This window comes from Helianthus annuus, chromosome 17 (assembly GCF_002127325.2).
Source record: "Helianthus annuus cultivar XRQ/B chromosome 17, HanXRQr2.0-SUNRISE, whole genome shotgun sequence".
In the NCBI taxonomy this organism is placed as follows: domain Eukaryota; kingdom Viridiplantae; phylum Streptophyta; class Magnoliopsida; order Asterales; family Asteraceae; genus Helianthus; species Helianthus annuus.
Window position 1 is genome coordinate 73603085 of NC_035449.2, and position 15632 is coordinate 73618716.

At 33.5% G+C, this 15632-nt stretch overlaps 1 protein-coding gene and 1 long non-coding RNA gene across 2 annotated transcripts; both read right to left on the reverse strand.

Moving 5' to 3' along the window:
- Window positions 1–4626: 4626 nt before the first annotated feature.
- Window positions 4627–6234, reverse strand: LOC110921704. Its single transcript, XR_002582551.1, has 3 exons — window positions 6114–6234; window positions 5504–5560; window positions 4627–4963 (listed from the first exon to the last, which is right to left on the reverse strand). It is a non-coding gene; the product is annotated as an uncharacterized LOC110921704 (long non-coding RNA).
- A 4850-nt stretch (window positions 6235–11084) lies between these two features.
- Window positions 11085–15044, reverse strand: LOC110921701. The gene is made up of 6 exons (XM_035986573.1): window positions 14896–15044; window positions 14640–14783; window positions 14259–14398; window positions 13594–13804; window positions 13037–13220; window positions 11085–11290 (listed from the first exon to the last, which is right to left on the reverse strand). The coding sequence occupies exons 1-5, from the start codon at window positions 14896–14898 to the stop codon at window positions 13053–13055; spliced, it is 666 nt and encodes a 221-aa protein (XP_035842466.1). The 5' UTR covers window positions 14899–15044; the 3' UTR covers window positions 11085–11290; window positions 13037–13052.
- Between the last annotated feature and the right edge of the window lie 588 nt (window positions 15045–15632).

The window sequence follows — 15632 nt, forward strand, 5'->3', positions numbered from 1 at the left end:
TTCGATCGACCCAAACACCAGACGTAGGTGTTTCTTTGATTTACTAATTAAAACCCCTTTTGTTTATTATTTACACCTTAGCCCCTCCTACTTTGAGAGAGTGTTTTAATTTAGGCTTTACCAATTAAACTAGCTACCATTTAGTCATGTTTCATTAACCAAGTTACATTCTTTATTTATTTGTACTTATTATCCTACTAACATTTTTGGGGCGTTACAAGTCTACCCCCCTTAAAGGAGGTTTTGTCCCCGAAACCTTGCTCATTTCCACTGGACCATAGTCCTTAACTGACCGGTCCTTCTACGTAACACAATTCTGAAATATATTCACATATCTTTAAATTCCGAATTCTTGCCTCATGTTAGCTCCTTAGTGGTGTTCATCGGTGCACGTTTATTCATACATTTCTTTCAAAATACATACCTTCATGAATACATTTACACATGTATACACACATACATACATACATACATACATACATACATACATACATACATACATACATACATACATACATACATACATACATACATACATACATACATACATACATACATACATACATACATACATACATACATACATACATACATACATACATACATACATACATACATACATACATACATACATACATACATACATACATACATACATACATACATACATACATACATACATACATACATACATACATACATACATACATACATACATACATACATACAAACATACATACATACATACATACATACATACATACATACATACATACATACATACATACATACATACATACATACATACATACATACATACATACATACATACATACATACATACATACATACATACATACATACATACATACATACATACATACATACATACATACATACATACATACATACATACATACATACATACATACAGACAGACAGACAGACATAAATACATACAAGCTTTATTACTTGTGCACCTACAATCCCCTTTGACTCATACGTACGTACATTCATATATATACATTCATACATCTATTTACATATACCCGAAAACTTACTTGCAACATAACTACTATTTCATACTTCACCTTTCGTACTTAACTCGAGATACGTCATTACACTACGTTTGTTACCGACTTGTACTATGCACTTTTAATCCCATTTCTAGTTTCTTTAAAACCTTGGTTTGTTTGACCCATTTATAACATGTCAATGCATGACCGCTCTCTAACATATCATTTTCATTCATTTGACCTGTTCATGTCAGGTCATTTCATATTGGAGTATACATTGTACTTACTTCTAATCAGAGCATTCTTACAGCATGTCACTTCATCCTTCTTATATTTAACATCGATGGTTATCTTATTTCATTTCATTCTTTTGTTTAATTTAGTGTTTATTAACCCATAACTCCTTCACAAATTTCTTATTTGTATCAGCATTATTCTGTACTTGGTTCAAATAATATAACTTGTAAGACCAAAGCTTACATAATTGAGAAAACTTACATAATTGAGAATTCATAGGGATCTTTGTATTTAATATAATACTAGCCCTAACTTTCATACAATGTATATAACACTTCAATACTTTAGATATAATAACATATTCGTACTCATAAAACCCTTACAAGGTTCTCAATTGGTTTAATTTGTAACATAACGTAACTTTACCCTTTCCGAGATCAACTTCAATTCCTTATGCATCCAATGTTCTCATACTTTCATTACTTTGCTTTCTCAACGGGAACACGTTTAATAACGTTAATACTCAAACGTATCCATATCGTACATTCGCACATGCTTTTACACGTGCATACATACATACATTCATTCATACATATATACATATGTGCATACATTTATTCCTACCTTCATACGTACTTACATTCATTCATTCATACTTACATACATTCATATATTTTTGCATACCATCATACATACTTGCATACGTGCATATACTCATACATATATATATACATACTTACATGCATTCCTGCACCTCTACGTACATGCGTACATTCATACATATCCCTCATACCTTCATGGATGATAATTCTTTCTTCATGCATTTGTACATACATTCATGCCTACTTACGTACATATCCACATACGTTCATACATTGCTTCATCTTTACATATACACACACTCATCCATACATACACTCCTACATCTTTACATACGTGTGTACAATCATACATAACCTCATACGTGCATACCTTACTACGTAACTTCACACGTGCATATCTTTCATACATTACTTTATACTTGCATGCTTAAACGCGCATAACTTTTGGACCGCTTACCCGATTAACCTCCCGTTTCTTCCTACATGACCAAAATTTGGTCCTCTTTCATATGGACTTGAAATCCTACGTCCAGATACAGAAAATTTCTAGCTTATAAGTTCTTGGCTTAATAATCCTTATGAATTATTCGACTCGTTTAATAAGATTTAAGCACTTTGCCCGAATCTCGCTTGTACTTTTCATGCCTCCTATTTTCACACTAAGACTTCTTTCGTTTTTTCCACCACAACTATATCCATGGTGGATCTACCTTGCTAAAATCAAATATTCCACATTTTACCCTTCGGTTCGACAATTAACGGATTTCCATCCTTACATATCAGTACTTTTGTAATATCATTAGTTTATGTGAGCATACATACGACTGTTCACTTTCTTTCTATTCATACATTAATCGACTTTCGTTAGTAGAATTTTCATATAATTGAGACGTTCATTAATAGTCATCTCATTTCAAATCCATACAACTAAACTATCATCCATCATAACACGTAATTCATCTAGTACGTAACACATTAACTCTTTACTTAATCAATTGTGTCTAATGGCTATCTCATGATATCCCTTTACTGTTGACCGTCAGAAAGTCAACTGTCTCGTTTACATACTTCAAACCTTCGGACATGTGTTCATCTAACTATGGTAGGTCATAATAATAATACCTTGCGTCTCTCATACTCGTATTGTACGACATGTACAATTTACGTGATCCTCTAAACAATACACATATACATTCACATACATGTATTTTCACATGCTAATGCTCCATGATTCTACAGTTAGCAAATTTCATTCGAAACAACTATATAACGTAATTTCAACATATCCTTTACTAGTTAGCTCGTATGATTCACATTTAGCACATATTCGCCTCTTAATCCTACTAAAGCAAATCATTAAATACACATAAGCATCACTACATTCATGTACAAGGTACAAGCCTCAAATGCATAATTCTATCAAAGCATACATTCATCCGAATTTTCATACGAATTCCAACTCCACTTTATGCATTCATCATTCATTTCATGTCATTCATTCATTACATTCGACTTTTTATAAATTTTACGTTATCGTTGACGATCTACGTGATCTTGTTATATCTTCTTATGACTTGACAGGAACACAAAACGGGCATTTCTAAGAAGTATGGAAACTTAAATCATAATTTACAAGCTTCAGTACATCATAGTTCATTACTCCGTATTTACTTCATTCACATTCTCATATTTTCGACTTTACTCATTTTCATTTTTTTTTAACTTTCAGCGTTCATTTGTGTCATTCGACACTTTACTTTTGACTTTTACAAATTTATTTCCATCGTAACCACTAATTGTGGTTATATATATCATGTTAGGTCTTACATGGACCCTAAGTAAACGTTGAAGTGGCTTTCGGAAAGTACTTTTGGCTAAAACATGAAAAACATAAAAAAATCTGGCGGACTAGCTTAACACAACATCATGTTTCCGTTTAACACAAATCATAAGCTTTCCATATAACACATACTTCGACCTTTGTTTACTACACTTGTAATCGTGCAATTCAAAATCTTGATCATCTAAGGCTCATTTTTCAACTTATGTTATTCACATCATTACCTTTAATTCTTTATAAATTCTTTTTCATTGTGATCACGGATTGTGGTCATAAGTATCTTATCATCCTGCTTATAAGGACCCTATGCTATCATCTAATGGTCCTTTGAATCACACGGAACTCCCAAACATAAATACAATAAAATAAAAGAAATTTTTCTGCGGATCACATTTGTAAAGGCCGTCGGCGACGGCTGGTCATACCGTCGGCGACGGGTTCTAATTATGGGTCGTCGCCCACTTTGTCCGTAGGCAGGAAGTTTAGGCGTCGGCTGAATGGGGGCGTCGGCGACGGCATGAGAGCCCGTCGGCGACAGCTTCCCGAATTGCTGAAACGCTGCTGTGTCATTTTTTTTGTTACCTTGTCTATTTCCCGTGCCTATTTCCAGCCATACGGTTCCCGAATTCTCCGTATGACCTCCCTATCTATTCATCTATAAACTTAGCTTTAATTTTTGCATCCGAAACATATTACACATACCATTATTATTACTGAGAACTTAGCGTATTACCTCATTGGCGATCTTGGAGCGAGCACATTAGCACGAGCCATTTGGTTTGAGTTCGAGCGCTAGGACTCTTGCCCGAATCCCTCAAACCTTGGCTCTGATACCAACTTGTAACGTCCGTTTTTGCGTCTAGGAGAAATGACAACCAAAGACGCTAGAAAACATAAACTTTTAAAATATACGAATCTTTCACAACTCAAAAAGGTAAATTACTTACTAGAGTAATTTAAAGACATCAAAAATACAAACTTTGATACATAGTAAAATTTTTACAAAAATTCGGCATGACCCGTTCGTAAAACGAACGTGCCCCCTGTTTATAACATAATAAACTAAACAACATACTACGATCCGTTTGACGTTAAACTACTCAAAGCAAGACGACAAGCTTTACAATTGTACGACTACTAACAAAGTTGGACAAAATAACTAGTCATGGACCATAAAGATGAACATAAGCTAGCGGAAGCATTTGGTATAACATGACATGGGCACGTGCTCGCTCCATTTCGCCGAGTCGCCTAAGTTGAGGATTTACCTACATTCAACAACAATACTTAAAAGTTAGTCATCACACTTGTTAATTATAATTCCTTCGTTTTAGTTCCATCCGCATATGAGCTTTCATCTTTTTTACACATTCGACTACCCAAATACTTGGGTATGGCATAAACACTCTCAATGAGAGTTAAGCATACACATTCGACCCGTTTAGTTGGGTTATTTGCTTTCAACATAAATTCTTCTTTCTATCCGTATAACGGATTAAACTTCTAGCATTCGTTATAGCATTCAAAACCACCCATTCGAAACGGATGGTAGCATTATTCTTATTCGACTTGTTCAACTAGAACCGGTCGACTCGCATAGCTTATCATAACCTTCGTTAGCATAACCAAATCCGCAATGGATTTGCTATTTCGCATTCGTTACAACATAACTTCTAAACCCTCTTCGATATAATTCCTTACATCTAAATCAATTTTTAATCCACAACGGAAAATAGTACGAATTCATATTATCATTAATATTATTCATAAATCCACTAGTAGAGTAAACGAAGTTCATAAGAACTTACCGGAGTTGTGCGCTCCTATTGCCTTTGCTTGGCTTGATAATCCTCTTTTCTTCGACCCTATAAGGTGCATCACATTCACGTTTAGCTTTCACATTATACATTGCTTTCACGCATTTACATCATTACTATAATGTTCATTATTCGTATTCATATTTCATGCCATCATTAGATCATTAAAACTACAATTTCTCATGTTCATACATAACCAATTCGGCTCAAGCATTTCATCGAACACCTTATGTGCGTACAATCTTAACTAGCATAATATACAAGTATAGCAAACGCATCTCTACCAAGTCATTCTAAAATCATGGCAATACATCTCAAACACATAAATTCCTCAAATATTCAGATTATTATAACATCATTATGCATATATTAATCTTACCCATCATACTACATCAAGAATAAACACATGCATCATCATCTCTAATCATATCATCATAACTTCAAATGGGTTTTCTCTACAACTTTCATACAACCTAAAATCAAGCATGATTCTTGTTCTAAAAAGCAATTCTATCTCAGATTTATCATATTTGACACAAGAAATCGAGATTGGGTTTAACCCCTCATTCTACAAATCATAATTTCAGAAAATTAAACTCACCACTTCACTAATTAGGGTTAGATTTTCGAAAAAGAGGGCTCATACACCGAATTATCTTGTGATTTAGGCTTCAATTACTGGATTTCTTGAGTTTAGGGTTTTTCACCCCCTTTCCTGCTCCTTGTTCGATCGACCCAAACACCAAACGTAGGTGTTTCTTTGATTTAGGGATGAGATCGGTACGATACCGGTACCGTACCGGTACCGATACCGTAAATACCGTTACCGAAATTAAGGAAATATGGATACCGATTACCGTACCGTATTTATAGATTCAGTACCGGTACGATACCGGTATCGGTACCGGTATTTCGGTACTTTACCGCATTGGTACCGCTTTGGTGTCATCCGTTGTTTTACCTAAAAAAATATCACGTGCAAACCATCCATCCATTATTAACTGGACTATAGTAATATATAGAGGAATGTAAAAAAAGGTAAACATATTAAACATCCATGGGTTCGACTTTTACCCAATTCCGAGTCACCATCAAGTTTAACAAAAAGGGTTTCTTCAACAATAGTGTCGTCTCCTTACACAACCAAACACAAAGATATTAAAAATAGTAAGAAAAGATATATTGATAATTTATAACCAAACCATTAAAAAATTAATTTACTTCAATGGATTCTATGCTTTTTATCGATGATTATTAAATTCGGTATTAATACCGGTATTTACCGAAAAATACCGGTACCGATACCGTTTTTTACCGATACCGAATTTCGAAAAATCTATTACCGATACCGGTACCGTTTATGATAGGTGCGGTACGGCATCGGTACGGTACCGGTACGGTACCTGTATTTCGGTAAAAAATCTCATCCCTACTTTGATTTACTAATTAAAACCCCTTTTGTTTATTATTTACACCTTAGCCCCTCCTACTTTGAGAGAGTGTTTTAATTTAGGCTTTACCAATTAAACTAGCTACCATTTAGTCATGTTTCATTAACCAAGTTACATTCTTTATTTATTTGTACTTATTATCCTACTAACATTTTTGGGGCGTTACAGTAATGCTCATACAAATTTCAATAAGCACAAAGATAGATTCTGGAATACGAGTTGTCACATGGACAGCACTGAAGGGTTGGAAAAGTGGCAATAAAGTTATCTAAAAGAAATAGATGTTTTCTTAAATAAAATAGGGTGTATCTCTATGAAGATATGTGTAATGAAAAACTTGGGTTTTACCCATGTGTTTAATGTTATAAAATGTGGTGGTTTACTCTGATAAAATATTTCCTAACTACTGATGAAAATTTCCGCTGCCAAATTAGAAAATAACACGATACCACCGAAACTGGCTCGCGGCCGCCCGTTCCCGGGGATTAGGGATCGGGGGTTTCGACACGATACCCAATACTATTTGTTCATTTCTGACCACGGGTTTTATACGAACAATATCGTTACCATACAACTTTTTTGGTTGATTTTTTTTCAGTTATCTTTTAGTGTTTTTTTTCTACATTTTCTTTTTATTTTTGTCAGCAGCCCCGTTCGCAACGCGCTCATAGTGATTTCAAAATATATGTAAACACAGACTAAATAAAAAAAATTGCGGCGAATTTCTTTAAACGTAGTATAATATAATTTACAAACGTTTCAAACCATTCGGTTTGCTACAATATAATTATCATGTTAATAAAATAAAATAATTGTATGGCTGTATTATCCGCCTGAGATTAAAATGTTGTTATAACTTTCATCACTATTTTTTTAAAGTTTGACCTTTCTTTTTACCCTCTTATGTTTCACCTGAGATTAAGGGGTTGTTTGACAACTTCTGAATGGGTAAGTGTTGAATCTGTAAGAGGTCTGAACTATTAAGAGCCAGTATAATTATAATGCTTAACCGTTTAGAGACAAATGTCTGATCAATTCCGATAAGAGGTCTTAACCATTCAGACTCAGTATAATGCTTAACCATTCAGAGGCAAATGTCTGAATCATTAAGAAATCTGCTCGCGAAACAAACAGTCTGAACCATTAAGTGCTAAAACAGTAAGAGGTCTGAACCATTAAGAGACTCATTAAGAGCTAAATATACAGCCCCTAATATGTTGTTATAACTTTCATCACTATTTTTATAAAGTTTGACCTTTCTTTTTACCCTCTTATGTTTATGGCTGGAAACGAGCTAAGTTGAGACGAGCCAGGTTGGGGTAGGCTCGAGCTTGAAATTAAACGAGTCTGCTCGGCTTGTCTCGTTTATTTTATCGGGCTAAAAGTTTGAGCTAGCTCGTGGCTCGTCGAGTCGGCTCGCTAAACTCTTTATTTTTTTATTTTTTTTACACATATTGATAATATAAATGGCAAATAAATAAAAAAACTTTTAACATAAAAATATGTATTAATTTTTTAATATTTATTAGAGACTGAAAGAAAAATTCAAAATACGATATGTATTATTTCTGTTTTTTCCTATATTTTTATAAGTTATTATTGTTATATTAATACTTGCTGGTTAATTTAAACGAGCCAACGAGCCAATTATCAAGCTAGCTACGATCCGGGCCAACCTTGGCTCGTTTACAAACAATCTTTTTTGAGCCAAGTTATTTTCGAGCAAGTTTCGAGTAAGTCGTGAGCCTTTTGAACGACCCTACTAGTTATGTTATTCATTTCTTTTTATACAATTCCCTTCTGAATATTGATGTTTGGCATGAATGGATTATGGGAATTCAGAGTATCTATACCACGAACTCATAAATAAACAAAACACAATAAATATATAACTAGATAGATTATTGTGGGTCTAATTCACAACCATGTCAAAATGTTAAGGATGCCAACCACAATGTTATGTGTTTTTCCCCAACATTTCAAGCGAACAACACATGACCTTATCAAACATAAGATGAATTTTGAAATATGTGAAACATAAACTTAAGTGTAAGCAGGTGGTGGCGGGGAGCCGGATTCAGGTGGAATCATGCTACGAGGAGGGTTTCCCTTTGGCGACGGTGGAGTTCTTGGATCATTTCGGTCGATTCTGTAGTTCCCGCTTTGATCTACATTACCCCAATATCATTACCATGATAATATTCAAACAAACTTTAAAAACGAAATTCATGATATTTTCGAATAAAATAAATCAAGAGACTAAAACTATGTTCTTGTGGTCATCACACCATTAGGACTGCAAGTCATCACAGCCTTGCCAATACATATTAAGTAGACCTATGGTTTTGCTCACAAAAGGCATACAAATGCCGAACCTTTATCGGTTATATTTGTTTGTCTTCACGGTGACTTAAAAAATAAAAAAATATATATATATATTAGTTTTCTATTTTCTTTCTGGAATTTGATTTTCCGTAATGATAAAATCATTTTTCTAATAGTGTAGACTAAATTCTATTAGTGTAGAGTAAGCATACATAGAGAGATGTACTAAAATTCAAAACAAACCTGCGGTAATGAAAAGAAACTGCAAAATGAAGATAGCAACAATGAAGATGAATATGGAAACACTTCTCATATGAATGTAAGCCATGGAGACAAAACAGAACTTCATTCGTCTTCAAATGATTCAACGACCTTTTTAAGTATACAAGTCAACTGGAACATGGACCATTTGACATTTGATTCGAATATTTCTATTTATTTAATAATCATATTAATGATCCCTCATTAGAGTATTGAATGCATCCACACATAATGACGGGCAACAAGCATTTTATAATGTGATCTCTTAATTGCCATTGTCAATATTTATAAACTTATGTATAGTTTTAAATTAGGCATGAGTGCATGACATCTCATTTTATTGTGGTTTCTTTATTCTTTTAATTTAACCTATTACATTACATTACTTGATAATTAACAATTCTCGGTTTTTATATTTGATTCTTTCTTCTTTTAATTTAACCTATTACATTATTTGATAATTAACAAGTAAACTTATATTATACTTGAAAGATAAGTCATCTGATGTAGGCAAATTGGAAAATAATAATCCAACATTTCTGAAATTGACCGATAATAATCCCAAGTTAGTTAATAGCCAATAATAATCCAACCTCGTCCAATTTTTTTTGTAAAATAGTCTGTCGTTAAAATAAACTTAACGGAGTTAAGTGTTTTTCCGAATTACAAACCGATGTTTTAGGGCTTTTGATCAGAACGAGGATACAAGTCGATTGATATAAAACTTACCTCGAAATTGTGTTCGAAATGGCTTGAATTTTGTTAATTGGAAGTTAAACACCCGAATTGAAGCACCGTTTTCGTGGGTTGGGGGCAGTATTTTGAGGTAAGTTTTACATCAACCGACGCGTATCCTCGTTCTAATCAAAAGCCCTAAAAACATCGGTTTGTAATTCGGAAAAACACTTAACTCCGTTAAGCTATTTTAACGGCAGACTATTTTATAAAAAAATTGGACGGGGTCGGATTATTATTGGCTAATAACTGACTTAAGATTATTATCGGCCAATTTCAAAAAGATAGGATTATTATTTTCCAATTTGCCTTTGATGTAAAGGACAAATGATTTACGATAGTATGTATTATATTGATGAAAATAAATCATTATTCAATCAAAATCACATACACCTGACTTTGCGGTCAAGTTATGGAATTTGATCCATTCAACGAGGACAAAATGACAAAGGTAGTAGTGGGTAGATGACGGTTTGTCAAATGAACAAAGATTTTATAAGTAATGGTTTTGTCAACATCCAAATGTAAACATAAAATAGTGTCAAGAAGGACTAGTATTATAGTAATTGGACTATTTCAAATATGGTGTTTGAATAAATTATTTTAGCATAATATTTTGCATCTTAATCGAATTATTAAAGCTCAAGAGTTTTTAACTAAACTGAGGGTTTAGATTATAAAATTATTATGGTTTAAATTATAGAATTATTATGTATTCTTTTATAAGAGTTACTAATTTACTATGGGATGTTGGTAATTTTAGTGTTCTCAATATTATTTTAGTATAAATGGAATTACTGAAGACCAAATGAGAATTTGGAATAAACATTGACGGGCAAGTAAGCTTAGTAGTATGTTGCTACTGAGCAATGGAAAAATAAGCTCAATTGTAATTGTAAATAAATTGATTTAAGAATTCGAAATCGAAGCCATGCGACCAAAACAAATGACTAGAGAACAAGCAGTTTGTTTATGTTTTTGTACATTTCCAGAATTTGGGGTGAGGCTGCAAGTTGAAAAGGAGAACAGAGTTAGCATAACTAAATCAGATGATGATAGCAAAAAACTGAAATGAAACAGAAAACAGTTCGGAAAAGTTTGATGGTTGTCATATTAAGAGGGTGTTAGGGGTTGAGTTTTGAAGGAGCTTTTTAGATTATTGAGTTTTGAAATCGCAAATAATCAGTTTTTGAGTGTTTGGGTTAAAAAATTAAAAAATTGATTATTTGCGTTTAGAAAGTTACAAAACGCAGTTTTCCAAAAGCAGCTCCTCCCTACTGCAACAAAACGCAGTTTTCCAAAAATTGATTATTTGCGTTTAGAAAAGGATTTTCACTTGTTTATTTTTTTAAATATATATTTGCCAAACACTCAAATAGTTGAATATCTGATTATTGTGATATCAAGCAACATAATCAAATCCAAACACTATCTTTCAACATCCTGTTTTGTTACAATTAATTATCTGATTCTGATTATTCAAAACGCATAATCTATTTTCAAAACTCAACCCCAAACACCCTCTTAAATACAAAGGTTAAACATTTGGTTTCATAGTATGGAAACTATATATCATTCATCAAATCAAGCATGCTACTGTCTTATGTTAATCTCCTCCGTAATTATGGAAATGCTATCATTGCTTATATTTAAATAATAACATACCATTTCTTTATTATTAAACTATGATTTGATTTAAACCAGCAAGGGCCCGAAGCATGGATCAAACATTGCACAAACAATGTGTAGATATCTAATGTTTCTTTGACCAAACAAACAAAGATGTCCCAATTTGAGGTGTTTGTTGAGCATAGAAGCATTCAAAACCTATACGCTAGATACGATAAGCAAAATGAACAAAACCATCTACAATTAGCCTAATATACAAGTGAATCTTCTTCTAATCTTAATAAACTGGTTATCGGGTGATGAGTTCACAATAACAACTTTAGGCTGAATCTCAAACAAATAAATTGAATTATCAGTTAAAGGCTTTTTAGAGCGCACAATTTCACATCTGTTTGCTTTTAACTGAATTTCCATTTCTTCTAAGAGGCAATAATAGTGTAACAAAGGAGAAGATATTTTTGTTTTGCAGACCTACAGTGGCCTTGTAAGCATTTTATTACTAAAAGTTTCTAAATGGATTTTTAGATGCTCCATGTACTTACTACTTGAATAGCATTTATTTGCTATCACGTGTGCAGTGTATATCCTTCCTAGATGAAGATGCATCATGGGATCACGAGACTAATCATGCCCTAAAACTTAGAATTCATGTGCACATTTGGATTCATGACTTCAGACACCCCATTTTATGGAACCTTGCTTACCCAAATTTTTGTAAAAATTGTGTTAATTTACGAAAGTCAACACCTTTGACTTTCAGATAAAAGAATGGTAAACCTTTGGATATATTTAAATATTACTGTTAAACTTAAATAAAAAATATGGTTCCAAATGTTTAAGAATGTTACAAGTTGGTATCATCGTACTACTATGGGTGGGCAAAAGTGTTGTAAAGCCGCTCTTCTAAAGACTTTCTTCAACAATTTATGTTTTAGCTGATTGCACAAACATATTAATCGTGGCCCATATAGTTACTTTAATATTCTACAGTGCTAAACAAATGGTCTTATCACTTATGGAGGGGCATCTTTGGAGAGTCGGGGTGATTCCTTTTAGTTGTAAGTTGTATAATCGATTCAAAGAAAAAAAATACAAAAATAAGCATAACTCTTAAGAGACGTACATAGGTGGTACCTGGCTCAACTTGACTTTACGTGGACCTCAATAATATCATCATCTTCCAACTCCAGACTGCTAGGAGTAGCTGTGGGGCCCACTTTATCCCCATCGAAACAGAATACTAAATTTTCTGCCTTATTCTTCACTTTGTCAGCATACATTTTAAAAAGCCGCTCAAACTTATCATCCTACAAAAGCATCAAATAATCCAGAATACTATCATTAGTTTGATTAACATTTAGTAAATAAAGATACTATGTCCTTAGGGTGGGGTTCTAGAGTGAACACTAGTGTATTTGCGAATTGAGTGAACAAATCCTGGCCATTGATCTACACACGTGTATGGCCAGGATCTCATCATCAAATCGTAAAATACACTAGTGTATTTCAACATCAAATCCTGGCCATTGATCTACACACGTGTGTATGGCCAGGATTAGTTCACTCAGTTCGCAAGCTACACTAGTGTTCACTCTTGAACCTAATCCTATGCCCTTAAACACAACCAACTAGAAACATCTAAATTATTAGCATATAGATGTTTAGCATGAAAAAACTTACCTTGTAAATTCGAAACTGCTTCAAACCGTCTTTGTCTTGGATGGATATAACTATTTTTGGTCTTTCTACAGCAGGTTTTGAAGGTTTCTCAATAGGACTTTCAAATTCAGAATTTAATGAGGTATTAAGATCTCTTTTGACAGTTTCTTCAATGGTTTGGACAATATCTTTGGCTGATTCGGTGAATGATAACAGCTCCTGCTTCTTCAGCCTATAACCAAATAATCACAAACATAAAACAATAATAATAGAAGCATAAATAGCAAAAGCTTAAGAGTTAAGTCTTTGATAGATCATGTATTCAGCTGTAGTATGCATTACATGTCAAGATTGGTTACGAAACAAAAAAGTCAAAACTAGCAATCCAAACTCCAAATAAATGATTTCATACTTCTATTTTGTCATATAAAGTAACTATGAAATAGAAGAGCATTATACAGAAGAGCAAAAAAAGAAGACTTGAGTGATAGGAAATAGGATTTAGAAATAACATAAGTTTATACAAACTTCTTGTTCAATCAGTAAACAATCTATAACACCCTTACATCAGCACAATTAATTTCATCAAGGATAGAAAAAGGCCATCCATGGATAATCGAAAGAAAAATGAACTCCTAATCATATACACCACACAAAAGACAATAAATCTGATATAACAACTATACCTCAACTCCTTTATAACCGAATTCTCACATTGTTTCCCCTTCTTAACAGCTACCTTGGGTGACGCTAGCCAATCCAAATCATCATCGTCTTCACCATCATCAATACCAATCACTTCCCCTGTCACTTGCACCTTTTCAACCTATCCAATTATAACACAATAATAAACATTTAAGAACAATAAACGGATACTTGCTAAAGTATAACATGCTTTTTAACAACAATATGCTTAATAATTTCAACTATTGCTCATCTATGTTGCAAAGAGAAAATATATGATTCATATTATTTAATGATTTCAAGCATGATATAAATAAGAAAAATAACAATATATATATATATGATTATTTTTTATACATCAAAATTTCAAAAGAAGATCTTACAGCGGCAGACACAGAAGGTTTCCTGAATTTGGACGGAACAATTGAAGAGCAGTCATCATCATCTTCGCCGTCGAAGTAAAGGAGATCTAAGGGCTGAACACGAGTGTAATCAAACAACGGTTCGAGTTCTTCCACTGTTTCCGTCTGTTACGAATAATAGAACAGTTGCAAGTAATATTCAGATCAAATACGAAACCCTAAGAAGGATTTTTGTTTAGTAAAGTCTGTAAAAAAGAAGATGAAGGAAGAATCGCACCATTTTTTGTATATTGTTCTTGTGCCGATCGATCGCAACTGCTGTGGTGGAACGCTTCACTTTGGAAATCGAAACACGCACAAAAATTTGAAACTTAAGAACGTTGATCGGACAGGAGCGTTTTCTTGTTATGTATCCAGAATATCTGTTTCTAGCTGGGCCTTAAGCCCAAAATATGCTCAATAAGGCCTCAAGTGGCAATAAATTATTATTTATATACTTTTTTTTAACTACCAACGAAATAAGAGCCGGACTCATACGCCCGTGAGCGCAGACAGTGCTGGGTAGCCCAAGCTCACCACCTCCAGTTCCGGGGAAAACTTGCCATCCGAAGGCCCATTGCTGTAAAACCTGATTGATATCGGATTCGAACTTGAGACCTATGACCTTAAACCCAAATTTTCACTTTCCCTCTAATGCCAATTGAGATATAGCTCATTGACTAAAGTATAAACTAATTCTACTAATTTCACTACTAAATCACGCGAGGATTTATTTGAAAAGATCTTAACACTTCACTATACATAGTGGATGTGGAGGAATGGCGTGGAAGTCACTTCACACCAGGTAACACGCCGTAACGTGCGTGCGTGATTCATCATTTTTACGATTATTTTTTGTTTGGCTTAACGGTCCTGCTACTATTTAGTACTTGAAGCCTTGAACTCGATATTTAAGTTTAGGATTTAGTTATCCTATTTGATATTTAGTCAGCTTTACTTATTCACTAATCGACG

Bases quoted from the DNA above. Each gene is read 5' to 3' on its own strand.
- LOC110921701 (XM_035986573.1), bottom strand. The intron at 14,399-14,639 runs GTAAGATCTTCT...ATAATTGGATAG, and splicing joins AACCTTCTGTGTCTGCCGCT to GTTGAAAAGGTGCAAGTGAC. The intron at 13,805-14,258 runs GTATAGTTGTTA...ATTTGGTTATAG, and splicing joins TCGGTTATAAAGGAGTTGAG to GCTGAAGAAGCAGGAGCTGT.